Source organism: Hyalella azteca, unplaced genomic scaffold (assembly GCF_000764305.2).
Source record: "Hyalella azteca isolate HAZT.00-mixed unplaced genomic scaffold, Hazt_2.0.2 contig13505, whole genome shotgun sequence".
NCBI classification, from domain to species: Eukaryota; Metazoa; Arthropoda; class Malacostraca; order Amphipoda; family Hyalellidae; genus Hyalella; species Hyalella azteca.
The window spans coordinates 505078-521273 of NW_025943425.1; the positions used below are offsets into that span (position 1 = coordinate 505078).

The window sequence follows — 16196 nt, forward strand, 5'->3', positions numbered from 1 at the left end:
ATATGTATTTATAAATATATTATGAATGTTATTTATTCGTAAAACCTGTTTTGAGCACACACTGTTACTCAGGGTTATTGCATTTGTGCTGTTGTCGATCGCAGCTGCAGAAGTTGCAGGTCTTCGCCGCTCTGCATGGAAGCTCTGGCGTAACTTATAATTTCCGCAGCGATATTAGGGACGCGACTTAGGAGATTGCCAGCCAATAGGGATCAAGGAGAGGGAAGCGCTCTTCTTTATTTAGGGAGTGCGTGAGGGGTCGTCCTTTTCCCCAAGTATTTTCCGATATTTTTTTTCTGTGAGCAACATAATATGAATGATATTTGCATGTTAGATCATGAACAAGTTTTTGGTATTTTACAGAGCTGAGGTGAAATTAATTTTCCATTTATGTTGATGATGTAACTTAGTGATTGCCGATGATTCTAAAAGAATTGCCAGCAAATAAATTGCCTTTAATTGCTATTTTGATGAACTATTAGACAAGCTATTAGAAACCCTATACAACGTTGCCGCTTTTTACCCGCTAAATTTTGGTGTTGATCTGTTTTGGTCTGTCATGCTGTTTGCCTTTGAATAATGAAGGGCCAAGTCCGTCGTAATTGAGAAGTCCTTCACCGGCAGATAATTATACGTTGCATTTGCATCAGTTGATTGCCTCGCTCATTCGATCCATTCTAAAAATGTTGATCAAAGCGTCAACGAGAATTCTGTTTATCGATAGGCATCGAAATTTTTCAGTGCAACCATGACCTTTGCTGGAGAATCTCTTAATTATTCAAGGCCTAATGTATAGAGTATTGATCTGCGTTTGAGTGCCTGGAAGAGTTTACTACAATAACTTGCCATGAACTCTATTTCTGATAACTCAATGCCACTTTTTAGTGGCCGGCTATATTTTAGTCATTCTCAGCTTTTATGCAGTATACTGAATGCGAGTTAAAAATGCACTTTTTAATGTACGCCTAAATTGCAGCGCTCTGATTACCGGAAATGTTGGCTATCTCAAAAAATTTTATCCAAAAAATATACAAAATTTTCTATTTTCTAAGAGCACACCAGCGTGTTTTTTTGGCTCTGAATAAATTTTAGCCCCAATAGATGAAACGAGGCTCAATCTTGCGATATAGAGGCACTCAAGCGTCAATAATTGCTCTATCCCCGCACTGCAGAGCTGCAGTCTCCCTCACGTCTCGCTAACTGCCGCTAGCTTATTTCTCGAGACCGTTTGTAGTCTCCAGCAAAAGTGGCGCTCGAAGTTAACTGATGGCTACGAGGTGCGACAAAGTTAACTTCTAATGAAAATATATAACAGGAGAAAAGCTCCTAGCCTTTGTTGTAGGAACTTGGTTGCTCCAAAAGACATTCGTCAAAGTCTGTGTAGACAAAGACGGCGCCTGCATTTGATATCTCCTCCGTACATTTTAGTTTAATTTTTACCCACGTTTGTGCATAGGAGGCAATAAGTTTAGAATTTCCTGAGAAAAGCACACACTATGCACGCACAATTTACTTATAATTAACACAGGCAGTTGAATACATCCGAATGAGTGCTGACCTAAGAGTTTATGTAACTTATGTTTTTAAATTATATGTGACTATATAAGTGACTATATATAGTTGCATTGAAAGCAACGTCATCACACGACTAGCCAGTGATGAGGGAGCTTGAATAATTTCCTTCACAAACTACTAATTTCATGCAACTAGCTTCATAATGAATAAATCAGATTAAATTATCACTTTTTGAATTTCAATATCTTTTCCTGCAAGAGGTGACTTAAATGACAGCTTTTCACTGTTTAATCTGGTTTGAAATTGATTGTTATTAGAATCACTCACTGATGTTCGTTTCTCTAATTTGAACTTTGTTCTATGGGATCTTCGTTAAAGTCTGGTTGATGTTGACGAGATCCAATAGTTCTTCGTTTATTTTCAAAATTATTAATTTTTACGAAACAATTTTTTTAGCTGAATTCTTGCCAAGAATCTAGCGTCTTCCTTGCCTTGCAACCTCTAAAGCTCAAGGCGAAGTTTTTTAAGAGACTCCTTATCTCTACGCTCGGCCTCCTTCCCAGCTCATGTTCTTATCGAGGTTTTTTATCCGTTTCCTTTCACTCGTCCTTTAAAGTTAAAATTTCCGTCTTGGCGACTCCCTGGGATTTATTTAACTCGATTTATATCGGGAATTAGTTTATTTGAATTATATTATTTTCGTAGTTATGCCACCAATTGAATATTAAAGTTGTCGATCCAGGTTTTTCAGGTTTATAGACCAAAATTGTCCCAAGTTTATTCTTTAACAGGGTTATTTTCTATAAGCTTTCATACATAACGTCTCAATGAAATGGGTTTAAAATTCGCAGTTCTGAAATCGGTGGATCAAGCAACGGCTGGAGAAAGCTGGATCAAACATGTGTTTCAAAAATATAACTCAGTACTCACTGCAGTGAGTGACAGAGAGCGCATTTTCTCGTCGACGAAAACTTGAGGTCACGGACGGTCGGACGGACAGACGGGCGGACAGACAGACAGACAGCCGGACATGGCGAGCACAATAGTGCATTTTTCCATAAATGAGAAAATGCGCTAAAAAGTGAGATCCAGCAGAGGTTAGAGGATGTGATGGATCAAGCAGGGGATGGGGAAACGGTAGATGAAGCACTTCAAGCTCCTGCTAGAGAAACAGTGGATGATGTTGGTTGCACCGTGGACCAATTAAGCATGGGTCATATGTATATAGAGAAAGAGTTGATCAAGTACGGGTAGGAGGGTACGGTGGATCAAGCAGGGGCTAAATACGTATATAGAGAAATAGTATATCAAGCAGACGCTGGCGGGAACGGTCGACTGCTTTGGGATCCTGGAAGGCTGTAGTCTCGGCGTTACTGTCCGACCATATCCCGTCGCTGGTCACGGCCAGTTTCTCAACCGTCAATGACAAATGAGTCGCCTCTGTTTCCAAATCGTTGATATTAGTAACAATGCATCTGATATGCGTAATTGAAGAACAACGGTTTAGTTGTTTCATCTAAATTCTTGTGGAACTAATGAACAGCAAAATGCATGCATGCCCTGTATCGTTTGCATGGCAAAACATGATTTCATTTACAATTACATCGTTTTTATCGATAGGATACTAATTATGTGCAGTTACAATGTGAAAATCAGTGGCAGCAGCTGTTCATAAAGATTTGCGAAGAGATAAAGGGAGGCAGGGTATGTGGTAAAGACGTTATTGATTTTGATCAAGCCTTTAATGACGACTGCCATACTGGCGGTCGTGGCTTGCAGCAGGAAATTGAGAATTTCTGAGCAACAAAAACTCAACTCTAGATAGCATCGCAAGACTGTTTAGCCCTTGTCTATCTAATAATATTATTTATATAGAAGTCAGCCAGTGATCACCCCATTTTTAAATTAATATTATGTTACAATTGCGAGTCAGTGCAGCTTGAAGGCGGTGTCATGGTCCAATATTAAGTGTTAGTAACCAATTTTCTATCATCATTTGAATCAAATGAATGCAGTTCGACCTAAACTTGAGTAATTGGCTGACACCTTTTGCTCCAGGATTAACTGAGTGTACTGTTACATATGGTTTACATTTACTCGAAAGAATCTTGCGCTAAATTGTGTATATTACGACAAGTAATAATTCACAATTCAATTTGTGTCGATTACTACCATTATTTTCTAAAAAATGTGTTTTAGGTTAATTTTGTACAGATGAATCAAGATCGATGCGCGAAGACGAGTAGAGTCAGGAAATAATTTAAAGCATTACCATGGTATTAATAATAATCATAAAATTTTGTGTCTCTTACAGATAATTTAAATAATAATTTAAAGTCTAGGCCACCGCATTAATAATAATCATAAATTTTGTGTCTCTTACAGATAAGCCTGACCCTCCAGGACGCCCGCTGGTCGAGCAGTTCAAGTCGAGATTCGTGATACTGTCGTGGACGCCGCCCCCCAACAACCACCACTCATCCGTCACGCATTACATCATCCAGATACGGTCAGTCCATATGTTATCTTCTCATATCTTCACTTTTGTATTCATGAAATGAACTTATAAGAAGAAAATGATGGAAACTTGCGTAAATGATAAGTGCAAATGATGACTTGTTTTTCGCTCACGACTCGCCGGTTTCATATTTATTCACTTCATTCATATTTATTCACTATGAATCCTAACAAAAACAGGTAACAGTGACTATAGCGCCTGATGTATATATATTGTGCGATTAAATTGAATAAATTTATTAGCAGCCTTCGTTTATTGTTAAGGCAGCATCAAGTGTAAGACGTTCACAATTGCTCTCAGTCGTTCGGAAAATAAAAGTCTATCTTGAATTTCCAGAGCCAAGTGCTTCGTAAATGGCAATCGCTCAGGCGCAAGAGCTTTAGCGACTTATTGTAGCTGCTACTGCTTACTGCTTTGTACAGTGTTAATTTGAATTCTTTCTATTCCTTACTATTTTGCCCTCCTTCTAACCTTGTATTTCATACTTCGATTTCCTGGTTTTTCTCAATCATCGCCCTATTTATTTTTTGTGGCTTCTAGAGTTCTGCTTCAAACAATCATACTTGGCTGTTCTTCACAAAAATGCTAAGAGTTAGTGTGAACTCAGTATACGTTCTTTTTTTGCCACGCAAATTAAATTTTACTAACGTGATTATAATTTTATTTATTTTGCTACGCACACTACATAACAGTTTATAGCAATTCCGTGATGATCATTTGAAAGGAAAATATTCATAGTTGCGCAAAAGGTTCGCATTATACACGTACGTGTGTTTCATTTGTCGTTGTAAGCACTGATTTTGCACGTTTTGTATTGGTTTTAATCCTAAAAATCTTGAAAATTGTAAATTATTCACCTAGAAATACGTAAAATGGTCCACTGAGGATTAAATTCTAACCCTCAAATGTTATGTTCTTTGCGTTTTGTAGGCGGGTTCTTCTTCCTGCACTTATTTGATACGTACTGCTTTTTCATTTGAAGTTTTCATTGGATTGCCTTTTTCTTTTATTTTGAATATGTAAGTGAAGAACTTTTTGATATATCATGATTAATATGATCGTTGTTGACCAGCGTTCATAAGTGTAGCACAGCGCTTGCTTCTCCGCGGGCATTTGGAAACAAACATTCGTGTGAAAATTTTGCCTAGCCTGGACGTCGAATGGAAGATTATTCTTTATTTTAGCGTTCAATTTATTCGCAACATTTGCTCTCAAATTTATTCGTAGACTTCGATTTTTATAGCAAAGCTGTGATATCTGCCATTTGCGATATTCAAAGAAAACAAATTAATACTGCTATAAGAGGATTATTCCTCGTGGATGCAGTCAAAACTATCCTTGAAAGCTTTAATTTATTTTCTTTCGTTTCATCATTATCTAAAGTTGATGCTGGAATATAAATGTTAAAACAAAAATGCAAGCCTGATTTGATAGTCGATTTCTAGTTATATATCCAAATAATATTTCCCTTGCATCTTCCCATAATTTCGTTTTATATAAGAAAAAAATTAAATCACGTCTGAAATTTTTTGGAACAAATTGAGATTGTATGTTTATGCTGCAAAGAATTTTGACCTTGTGTAGCTGAAATATTTCGGCAGCTTTTCTTTCGCGTTTCCTGAAAACTCTAAAACGCGACCCTAAGAACTCAAAAAAGCCGTGCTGAATTCCTGTGTTTGAGGGGCGTATCCTAATTTATGTTTAATTTCCTTTCTCTCAAACTTGGCTTAGGAACAGAAAGCTACGAAAAAAATTGTGCAGTTGCGTCGTGAAGAAATGTCTGTACAGGGAACGAACGGTACCTTCCGCTCTGGTTTCTAATTTTCTATTCGAATTTCATCTAAATTTCCCGTGCAGATTTTCCAATTTGTTATATTCTTACACTAATAGTATGCTCAATCATTACGCTGTGTCTTTTTGTTTCATTAAATGTTTTGTTAAATTGTAGGTTGCCATTAATGAAATTCTTCCTATATTTCTTTCGGATGTTTAAAAAAATGCCCTCGTTTATTATGATAAGAAAGCTATGTTTCCAGGCACGATCTTGTTTTGGCTGCAAGTTTTCGTTTGAATTAAAGAAGCAGCATATTTCCGAGTTCTCTGTCTCGACTCTGTGGCGATTTATTTTTAATTTAATCTTCCCTGCAGTCATCCCTGGTCTCTAGATTTTATTTTATAAAATCTGGCATTGGAAATATATTTCCGTGGTCGAACGTCCTCAACTCTTAACGATGTATTCGGCCGTCAGTTTTCAATTAGAATTTTGCAGCCGATGCAAAGGAGAATGTTAACGACTTGGCCTCAAGGGTGCGAGCCTTACGAGGTCGACTTTGCCGTACTATTCCGATGTGATCAAATAAAATTTCACAATTTTACGTTGACATACAAATTATTTTCGACGCAGTTTTACCTGAAACTCGTTTAATTTGTTTGAAAATGATGTATTATATAGATGTATTCGAACCGTTGAAAGTCTACGGACTTTAGTACTTATATTTTAATATCAATACTTCTTGAATTTCATGGAGAAGTTTGACACTCACGTAATAAAATTATTCCGCCTAGTCTTAAAAAATCATTTTAGAGCTTATTTTTGACGCTATTTTTGAGAAATATCTCTGAAATCCTATTTCCCCGACCCAATCGATCACGGATACATTAGTAAATAATCGTGGTTGGGCTCTCAAAACTCCCCATTTTCCGAGAACATTAACAGTTGATGCTCTCAAGTTGGCCGATTTATCAAGATTTTTACGGGACCTCTAAGTTTCTAGTGTCGGTTTTTTTGACGCCCGGATTTCCCATTAATTTTTCAGGCTGCCGCAGTGATGAATTATATTGGCTGGCATTTTTTAAGCCGTGATCTTTCTGATTGGATCTGCCCCGATGCTATCGTGGAAATCCTCTCATGATTGCCTTCGTCCCCGTATAATCTCGTAATCACGATCAGCTCCACAAATTCGATTCAGTTTCCAGGTTTTGTCGTTTGATTGCATTATCGGTTACATGGTTTATTTGTATTGAACGACTGAAGGTTTTGACCACATTGGGCACAATCTGCTTTTTTATGATGAAAATTTGATCATATCTATAAATTGGTCTTATATTTTCCTGGTATGAAGCAACACTTTCAATTGAATGAAATTGATCATTGAAATTGGCAAAAATACTTTCGTTCGACACGTAAAAGTCCTTATGCATTTTGCATGCAAAGCTTCAAGGTAAAATTGATGATTACTTTACAGATTGCCGGTGGATATAAAAAAAGTTATCTTTTTAAATGTTGGTGTTAATCAAATCGCATCTAATGATAATGTTTCAAAATCGCTTGCCAAATCGTGCCGACCTGAGTGCGGACTTCTACTCAAAATGATCCTTTGAAACTTTCAGGATGTGCTACCATAATAAGGCTAAACGCTGTGTCTATATCGGAGAATTATTTACACGTAAACTTTTATCAAAGGATTGCAGTTTTTTATTATTTTCATCATTGCCATTGCATACTTTCTTTTTCCAATTAATTTTAATCCGTCGAAAATAGCAGAAGAAATACTTTCTATATACCTGCAATTCTAGTTAAAATGTTATTATAGTTGATCATTATTTTCAATGTTGATAACATATGTTTATCTCGTACACTTTCAATCGCATGGCCTCTCTAAATCCATCGTTAAGATCATCGTTTAATTTCTCTCTATTCAAAATAGGGACTTGGTCACCGCCAGTATAGTTTAGCGCCAAACTTCATTATAATTACCATGAAATGTCGCCGTTTCGAGCGCTGTGAAGTAGCAATCCTTCCATCAGTAATGAGATCAAGGCTCTCAGTGCTGGCCTTAGCGAGTGGATTTACAGGCCTGTGGGAAGTGGCGCTAGCCTTCGACCCGACGACTGCTGCTCTAGGCCGCCCCATCAGCGCCGGATTTACACGCGCCTCTTATTTTAAACGATTTGCCCCGCCTGCTTCTCATTGAGCTTGTTTTTTTTTCAATTTTTGACTAGTGCTGAACCATGTATTCTAGCATACCAATTTTCTCCCCACTAAACTTTTTTTTTCAATTTTAGACTAGTGCTGAACCATGTATTCCAGCATACCTATTTTTTGTAAAATTCTCCTGACTCTTTTGAAAAGGTTTATTGGATTATATTTTAGAGTGCCCCTACAATATACATTACAATTTACATAATGAAAATCGCATAACTATCAACAGTAGAAAATTATTTATCTATTTCCAATCCCATGATTATCTGAATTCTGAAAAATTCGCTATAGTGTGCATTTTAAATTGTCTGTTCGTCTTAAGTCAAAGAATTTACTACATTATTTTCAAGTTTTGCTGTAGGTACGTGGTATTCGGGCAATCTTGCTTCTATTTTGTCCTTTTAAAGCATATAAATTAAAATCTCTGAATTTTAGCTTACAATTAACTTTAAATCGTCTGTGTTGAACGTTTTATAATTATTGCGTTTTGTCGAAAACCGGCATTCATTGATTGGATGCTTTAGCGATGTCGTCACTGAGGACATCTCTATTTATTTTGTCAAAATTATTAGTTCGGTTCGTTGAAACAGTCTTGTTCTCTTAAAATATTTGAAAATGACAGATATGTAATATGTTAAATAAATAAATGTTTGAAACGACAGATAATGTCCAGCCTCTTTTTAAAGACACTTTGCTTTGTTCTCAATTAAAAGAACCTAGCCCTAAATTCTCATAGATTTTATTTACTTGTCTACTTTGCTCCCGATATCTATTCTCTAGACCAAATGTTTCCAAACTTTGTACCGCTTGGGGACGCGCGGGTATCTGTTAATTGGAGTTTATGTACAGTCACTACGTACTAACCTCTAACTAATGAGTCTTATTAGCCGATAACAGGTAGTAACAGTTGGATTCTATTTTACTTGATTCGCTAATAATTAGGTAATCAAATTATTGTATAGTTTAAATTTGGTTCTGGACCCCTGGGACCAGGGGGATGCTTTGCAGTAACAATTTAAAATCATTAACATATTATCTTGTGCTCAGCGCAAAATTTTGTTATCAAGGCAAAAAAAGGAAAATTACAATTTTTAATGCCCGAAAATGTAAACGTCCCACTTGAATTAGTCCCCGTATACAATTAGTGGTTCACTCACAGTTGTTTTGAAACCACTAGTCCAGCTGCAAATGAGTTTAAATTTCACATCGCTTCTAATATATTCTCTCAAAAAATACACCTATCGGAAACACTCCGTGCTTAATTTCTGACGTATATAAGAGAGGACGTTTTTACGATCTAAAAGCAATTCATAATTCAGATATTTTTATGGGCTAGCGGATGCTGAAGTTAAATATTCTCTTGGTAAATTAAGGCCCTTCATTCCCACGATCGGAGCCTGATATCTTCATCGATAAGTCATAAAAAGGCCTTCATTATCCACGAAGCCCTCCCTGATCTTTCTCCTCTCCGCCATTTTTCGCCCCGCAACGTTTTTATTTTTAGTCTCAAGTGCCAGTCATTTTCTACTATTATTTTTATCCGTGACTATCGAGAGCGATGGATTTCTTGGTTGGATTTTACGACTAAAGCTCAGCTTCAGTTTAGAATCTCGTTATTTTTATGGACGAGGAAACTTCTTCCTTGAAGGTCTCCTCTCCGGTGTCTGGTGCGAGGATTTGACTTTAGAGTGCGATACCTTGTAGACCCGACCTGTAGTGTGGCACCTTGTAGATCCGACCTGTAGTGTGGCACCTTGTAGACCCGACCTGTAGTGTGGCACCTTGTAGACCCGACCTGTAGCGTGGCACCTTGTAGACCCGACCTGTAATGCGGCACCTTGTAGACCCGACCTGTAGTGCGGCACCTTGTATACCCGACCTGTAGTGTGGCACCTTGTAGACCCGACCTGTAGTGCGGAACCTTGTAGACCCTCACTGTATATTGTGCAGGTTTTTTATTCTTGTAGCGCTGGGAAATTTATAATTAATGCCACAGAGATGTCTAGGATCCTTCCGACCATGACTGTATTTAATAATGTGTCCAGTTTGAAGCGTCTTGCATTTTATTTATTGCATTGGCCGGATGCTGAAGATAACTGTTTTGAGATCCGTGTTAAATTTGTCAATTAAAATTCTGTTATCTAAAGCACACTTACGTCGTTATAACCTTTTGAGCAATTTTGGAGATCTTCTCGAATTTTTCTCAACAGTGATTCTTGCAAAATCACGAAGGAGACTCAGTGTATTCTGATAATTATCGTTGCTTACAAATATTTCGTGGTTAACCTGACCTCCAAATTATTCATTCTCGTATTTCACAATTGAAAAATGCTGTTCAACACAAATTAATATCAAGAAAATAATCATTTTTTAAGATTTGAATATGAGATTTTCAGCATCGCTCGTAGATAATGTGATAATATTCTTATTATGTTATAACATCATCATAATACCGTATCTTTAAAGAAATACAGATGTGATCCCTCATTTCTCGACTTGCTGTTATTGTCCCCAATGCTGAACCGATGTAAAACGTTTGCAATGACCATGAAAGTCACAAAGAGGTAATTTTAATTTAGAATATATTGAATTCTTTTGTCTAAAACAAATATTCTAAGTCTAAAAACAGAAATCCGGTTTGGCTCTGTTTTAAATCTTGAGTATTTCTGTGCGCACTCTTGCATTTTCGTCAATATATCTGGCTGATTCATGTCGTAGTTTTATTATTGCGGCAGAAGGGCCACGGAAGAATATGATCTTCTTAGCCGATGTTTTATTCCTCCAGTAAAATAAATTGAATTGTGAAGCCAGGCTGCTGGAACATTCCTATCGATTTCTTAGGACCGCATTCCATACATTGGCTATTCGTCTGTTATTTTTAGCTTGAATTGAATATTATTTGGTTGCATTCTTTTTGCGTCCAAAGTTCGGTATAAATTTCGAGCGTGCATCAGATCTGACAAGTTAAAATTAACGCGCACATTTTTATAGTAATTTACTCTAGTCTTACCTTGCTTACCTAACATCGTAAATTACCAGGTTGTTTTATGCAGCTCATAAAGTGACACAAACTTTCTTCACTCGCCTTGTAGTAGAAATACTTATCTATTCAGGCATTGCTGAAATGTTGGTGGAAGAAATTTATAGCGAAAACTCAAAGTATTTAATGAAGTCCATCATTCAAGACTCATTTCTTTCCACTCCACTGGTTCTTCAGGTGCGTCTTTTTGGAGATGATTTCCTCCTTTCGTGTAATAAATCGGAACATTTAATATCCGGCATTACTTGAGGGCGCAGTTACGTTACTGCAATAATAGGTTGCTAGGTTGCGCACCTCTCTGGCAGGGATGAGATCAGGAAGCATGGATGCCATTAGCCATTAAAAGACAGCACGATCGCACCCTGCTTCTCCATCTCGTTGATGCCACCTCGTGCAGTTTACCTTGCATTTTGTACAGATGTTAATGCTCAGTTTGGCGCCTCTCGCTCGTGCCTGCCACGTATTAAACGTCCGATTTTAATTGGATGATTCAAGTGTAACGCGGCGCTCAGTTCCTAAGCCACTAGAGTTCTATATTAAACACGGTATTACAGTAGCCATTAGACGCTAGACTGGGCGATAGGCTACGATTGGGTGGCTTTATTGTCCACTCGCCTCATTAATTGGGCCCTTAAAGGCGTCATTTCGTGCCATGTCGACAATACCTGTCGGTGAAATACGAGCTCCGGCTTCTCAATGCTTGAGGGCGCTACGAGAGCCTGCCGAGTGCTAAGGTCTAGCCTGCGTCCGAGGTTCAGTAAACGCTGCCTGAGTGAACTCGAGGCTACGGCTGTTGAACGACCAATGTCAGTTAATTGGCGCATGCGCCCGTCGAAGCTGGACCTGCATTACAACTTGCCTTGCGGAATTTCGGAAACGTTGCACACTCGTGAAAATTTAGCAGAATAGATGTTGTACGTACACTGCTGCTACATCCCGCATGGCTTCGGCTCGTGCAGCTGTCCTCCAATGCTTTCAATTTTCCTTCATTGCGTTCAACTTTCCTCCAATGCGTCCAACTTTCCTTAAATATGTTTAACTTTCATCCAATGCGTTTAACTTTCCTTAAATATGTTTAACTTTCCTTAAATATGTTTAACTTTCTTCCAATCCGTCAAACTTTCCTTCAATGCGTCAAACTCTCCTCCAATGCGTTAAATTTGCCTCTAATGCGTTCTAATTTCTATCAATGTGTTCAACTTTCTTTCAATGCATTCAACCTTCCTGCAATGAGTTAAACATAAATCTAGCACGTCCTGCTCCTGTCTCTTATACACATCTAGATGTGTATAAGAGACAGCTGCTCTGCTTTAGCACGTCATGCTCTGCTCTAGCACGTCCTGTTCTGCTCTAGCACGTCCTGTTCTGCTCTAGCACGTACGTCTCTGCTGTACCACGTCCTGCCCGTCATTAGCCCGTTACAGACCCCTGCTCATCTAACGACAGCTCATTGGAACGTGCAGATCATTTACACTTCACGTTTAGGTGCATTTAAGCCCGAAGGAATATTCAGCGCGCGTTAGCCTAATTAATATTTATTAAGAGCTTAATTGGGACGCGCTTCATAACTGCGGTGGCACCGCCCCACCCCGCATATTTGTCATGCAATGTTATTACTTTTACTAATTAATGGTGCAAACCAGACAATATATTGCGCTATTGTTGACCTTGAGTCTGTGCTACAGAAATACGTGTATTGCGTCGGCTGGAGTTACTCGCATTTCATCCAATTTGTTTATGATTTTAGAAGGTATTTACTCCTAATAATTTGAACGTTGCTCTTTTAAGCGATCTGGCGGGAATAAACATTTACACATGGAATGAATTTAGGTAATAATTTCACGCTAAGTTTCAGAATTATTAGTTAGTTCATCAAGAAATAGGTAATTTACTCGTCTTTGGTTTTGTGTAGAAATTTTGCGTTTTTGATTACCAGCTATTCGAAAAATAATGCAAATGGCTTTTGAGGTGCAATACCTTTGCCAGATTCTTCTTTCTTCCACTTCGGTTATCCCTTCAATCTTAGGTCACATATTATACCTCGTACATTCATCAATTACTAAGTAATTATTACTTAAATTAGTCATGTCGTGAGATCCCGTCGAAAATCTGTCCTCCATCCTCCGGTCGCAGAGATGAGACCGATTCTCGCCCGGGCTGGCCTGCTTCTTTCCAAACTCAAAAAAATTAATGGGTCTAATTATTTATTGTGACTGAATTATTTATGTGTGAATTATTTATATATTTTCTAATTATTTATTGTGACTTCTTACCCCTACACGAGCATCGTGCGGACGTATCACTGATAACCCTTTTTACCGGACCAAACTGGGTCTGGATGACCCGCACAAGGGCTAAATATACAGTGGGGGGAAATAAATATTCGTACACTTTAAAAATCGTATTTTAATGTATGTAAGTACACAAACTGAACAGGAGAAGTGATTTATATTATGTATAGAGATACTATGCGTCTCTATACATAATTTAAATCCCTTTTCCTGTTAAGTTTGTGTACTTACATACATTAAAATACGATTTTTCAAGTGTACGAATATTCATTTCCCCCCACTGTACGTCGATAATTGGACAAAGTCTCACTCAGTTCTCTGAGTGCATATGAGAATTATTCGCCCTGTTCGCCCGCCCTGACCTCGTCTCGTCAATATCGCTGTCGCTGTCGTTCTATCAACGTTTATTGCATTCATCGAATTTGTTCCTCCAAAGTCCTCGGTATTTTTATTACGAAGGAGCCACGTCGTTCGGTCAGAGTTCGGTCGAGATGATCATGCGCCACCCCACGAAATCTTTCTCTCTGTTTCCTATTTGTTTTCTCTCCCCCTTACCGTGCGTTTTGTTCGTGTAATAACGTAAAGGAAAATGTAATAAAATTGAGGGTCAATGCGAAAATGTAAATGAAGATGGCCTCTCACTCGGTCTTCGGGGCTCCAAACTTTCTGCATGAAAGTTTGTTTCTCCCAAGTGATCTAAAATGCTCGGTTTTTCTTTCCTCTGCCACATTTCGGTTCGACGCTGCCGGAATTTTTCAACGAATTTTATTCCACGTATCTAATTCGAATGGTGTTTGTTAAAAACAACTTTTTTACTTATATTGATAATGCCGGAAGCGTAATCGCGAGGAATCACACGAAGTGTTTGAAAACATTGGATCGACTGACGACTGATTCTGGCCCGATTTGGTTCTCTGTAATTAAATTTGAATTTTTTATTATTCGTATCCGGTTACTTTCCCAATAAATTCAATTTTCTTGAAATGTTTATCGGATTTACATGGACATTTTCCTGGCAATCATCCTATTGATCTGATATTCAATGGGTACATTATCGTGAAGTAAGTCCCGTGGCTAAACCTTTCTGAAGATTGTGGATGCCGTGACTTGCAACAATGAATAATCCCTAATAGCGAACCTCATTCACTGCGTGGTGCATAAAAGTTGCGCTAATTGCTGCAATGCACGAGGATTTGCTTGTCACGCCGCTCAGCTTTGGTGTCTTGCATGTCGCAACTTGTGTCTCTATTTATCGTGTTCCCCTGAACTTGCTCGAGATTCTAATTACATCACGAGCGCGTTCGAGCTTTGCTAACGCGGTGTAAACTGCTATAAAAGTACATACGAATCTCGTCGAAGGCCGCTTATTATAATTTAAGTATTAACGAGTCAAAGTTATTCGCTTACCATAATTGAGATGAATGTAGTAAATCAGTTCATTCGGTATTAATTATAATTTGATGTTCAGCAAGCCTTGTATTTTTTATTGTTTGCGACTGAAGACGTGGAGATCTAATTGGGCGTTCTTACTCAGGAGAACTTTACTGTGGCGAACGCAAGTTATGGTGCAGGAGCTCCTGAGTTGTACAATTAACTTGAGAGGAGGAGAGCCTTGAGGCTGGGCTATATGCTTGATTTTCTAAACCATAATCACTGGTTTTAATTATACATGGTGCACTCTGATGACGAATTTCCTAACTGCAAACATTTGGTAACGAGATATGAGGACTCATGAGGATCTGTGGCACTGAGCCAAGTTAAATACAGTACTTAGAAATGATAATTAAATACGTATATACATACACATGATAAATATTAGTTTTTCAATGCGGGGAAGAATGCATGTTTCTCACGTTGCCCAATAGAAAATTTGACATGTAAGTTTTAAATAAAAAGAGAGGGCAGAATTAAGAAGTTCTCTTTTTTGTAGGAATCATCTTCCGAAATACGGGAACAAACATCAGAATTGCAGAGCAAAGTAAAACGTAAACAAAAATGCTAGCAGAGAAGGCCCATGAGTGTGCCTTCACATCCAATGTAATTAAATTAAGAAAGTATTTAGGTCTTATTGTTCTAAAGATGGCAGTCTTCAATTTAACGATCCTCTCATTTCCTTAATCAACATTCACATATATATCCTGGTAATTCATTTAATGCTGTTGCAATATAATTCTCGGAAATTTTTTGGCATTATTTTTTCATAATTTGTAAATCATTTTTTAATTATTTCGATCTCTTGTAACAAAATTTCAAAGCCTTTGAATTTTGAGATCAGCGTCTCCACGGTGCATAAATGTGTATTTCATGCTAGTCGTATCCATATTCACTTAAGCCTTGCATCAATTAAATGTCTGCCGTACCACCGGTGGGTAAAGTAATGGTTATCACTTGTTCGTCTTCTTCATTAAAGGTCCTGCCTTTCTTTGTACCCTCTACTGTACACTGTAGCGTCTCAATTTAAGGGGGCGATTCCTTTTATTATATGTTTTTATTTTTGTTAGAATGAAGTTCAAACTAGAATAAAAAACGGTCGATTAATAATTCAAACGTATGAGAACAGACACATTTTTAAGACAAATTCGAGGTAATAATTCTAGGATTCTCGAATCTGAGACTTTCAGAACTGTATCCTAAAATCAGAAAAATCATCCGCTGTAGTAAGTCGCAATGTTCAGCGTAAAGGCGCACAGCAGAAGGAGGCCGGTGGGCTAGCAAATTTCCAGAAGGATAACTCTGGCCTCAGTGTTCGGCCAATCTAATGCAGAAGCTTCATTAGATTATAATACAGCCCCTTATATAATGTTCCTGTATATAATGCGGAAACAGCACACTGTACAAAACTGTTTTCGA

At 37.9% G+C, this 16196-nt stretch overlaps 1 protein-coding gene across 1 annotated transcript in view; it reads left to right on the forward strand.

Moving 5' to 3' along the window:
* Nucleotides 1-16196, forward strand: part of LOC108680927 (contactin-1) — a 195126-nt gene that overhangs the window by 171882 nt on the left and 7048 nt on the right. The window contains exon 4 of the mRNA XM_018169857.2: nt 3901-4024. Within this exon, the coding sequence (XP_018025346.2) occupies nt 3901-4024 (124 nt within the window). The remainder of the gene's footprint in view (nt 1-3900; nt 4025-16196) is intronic.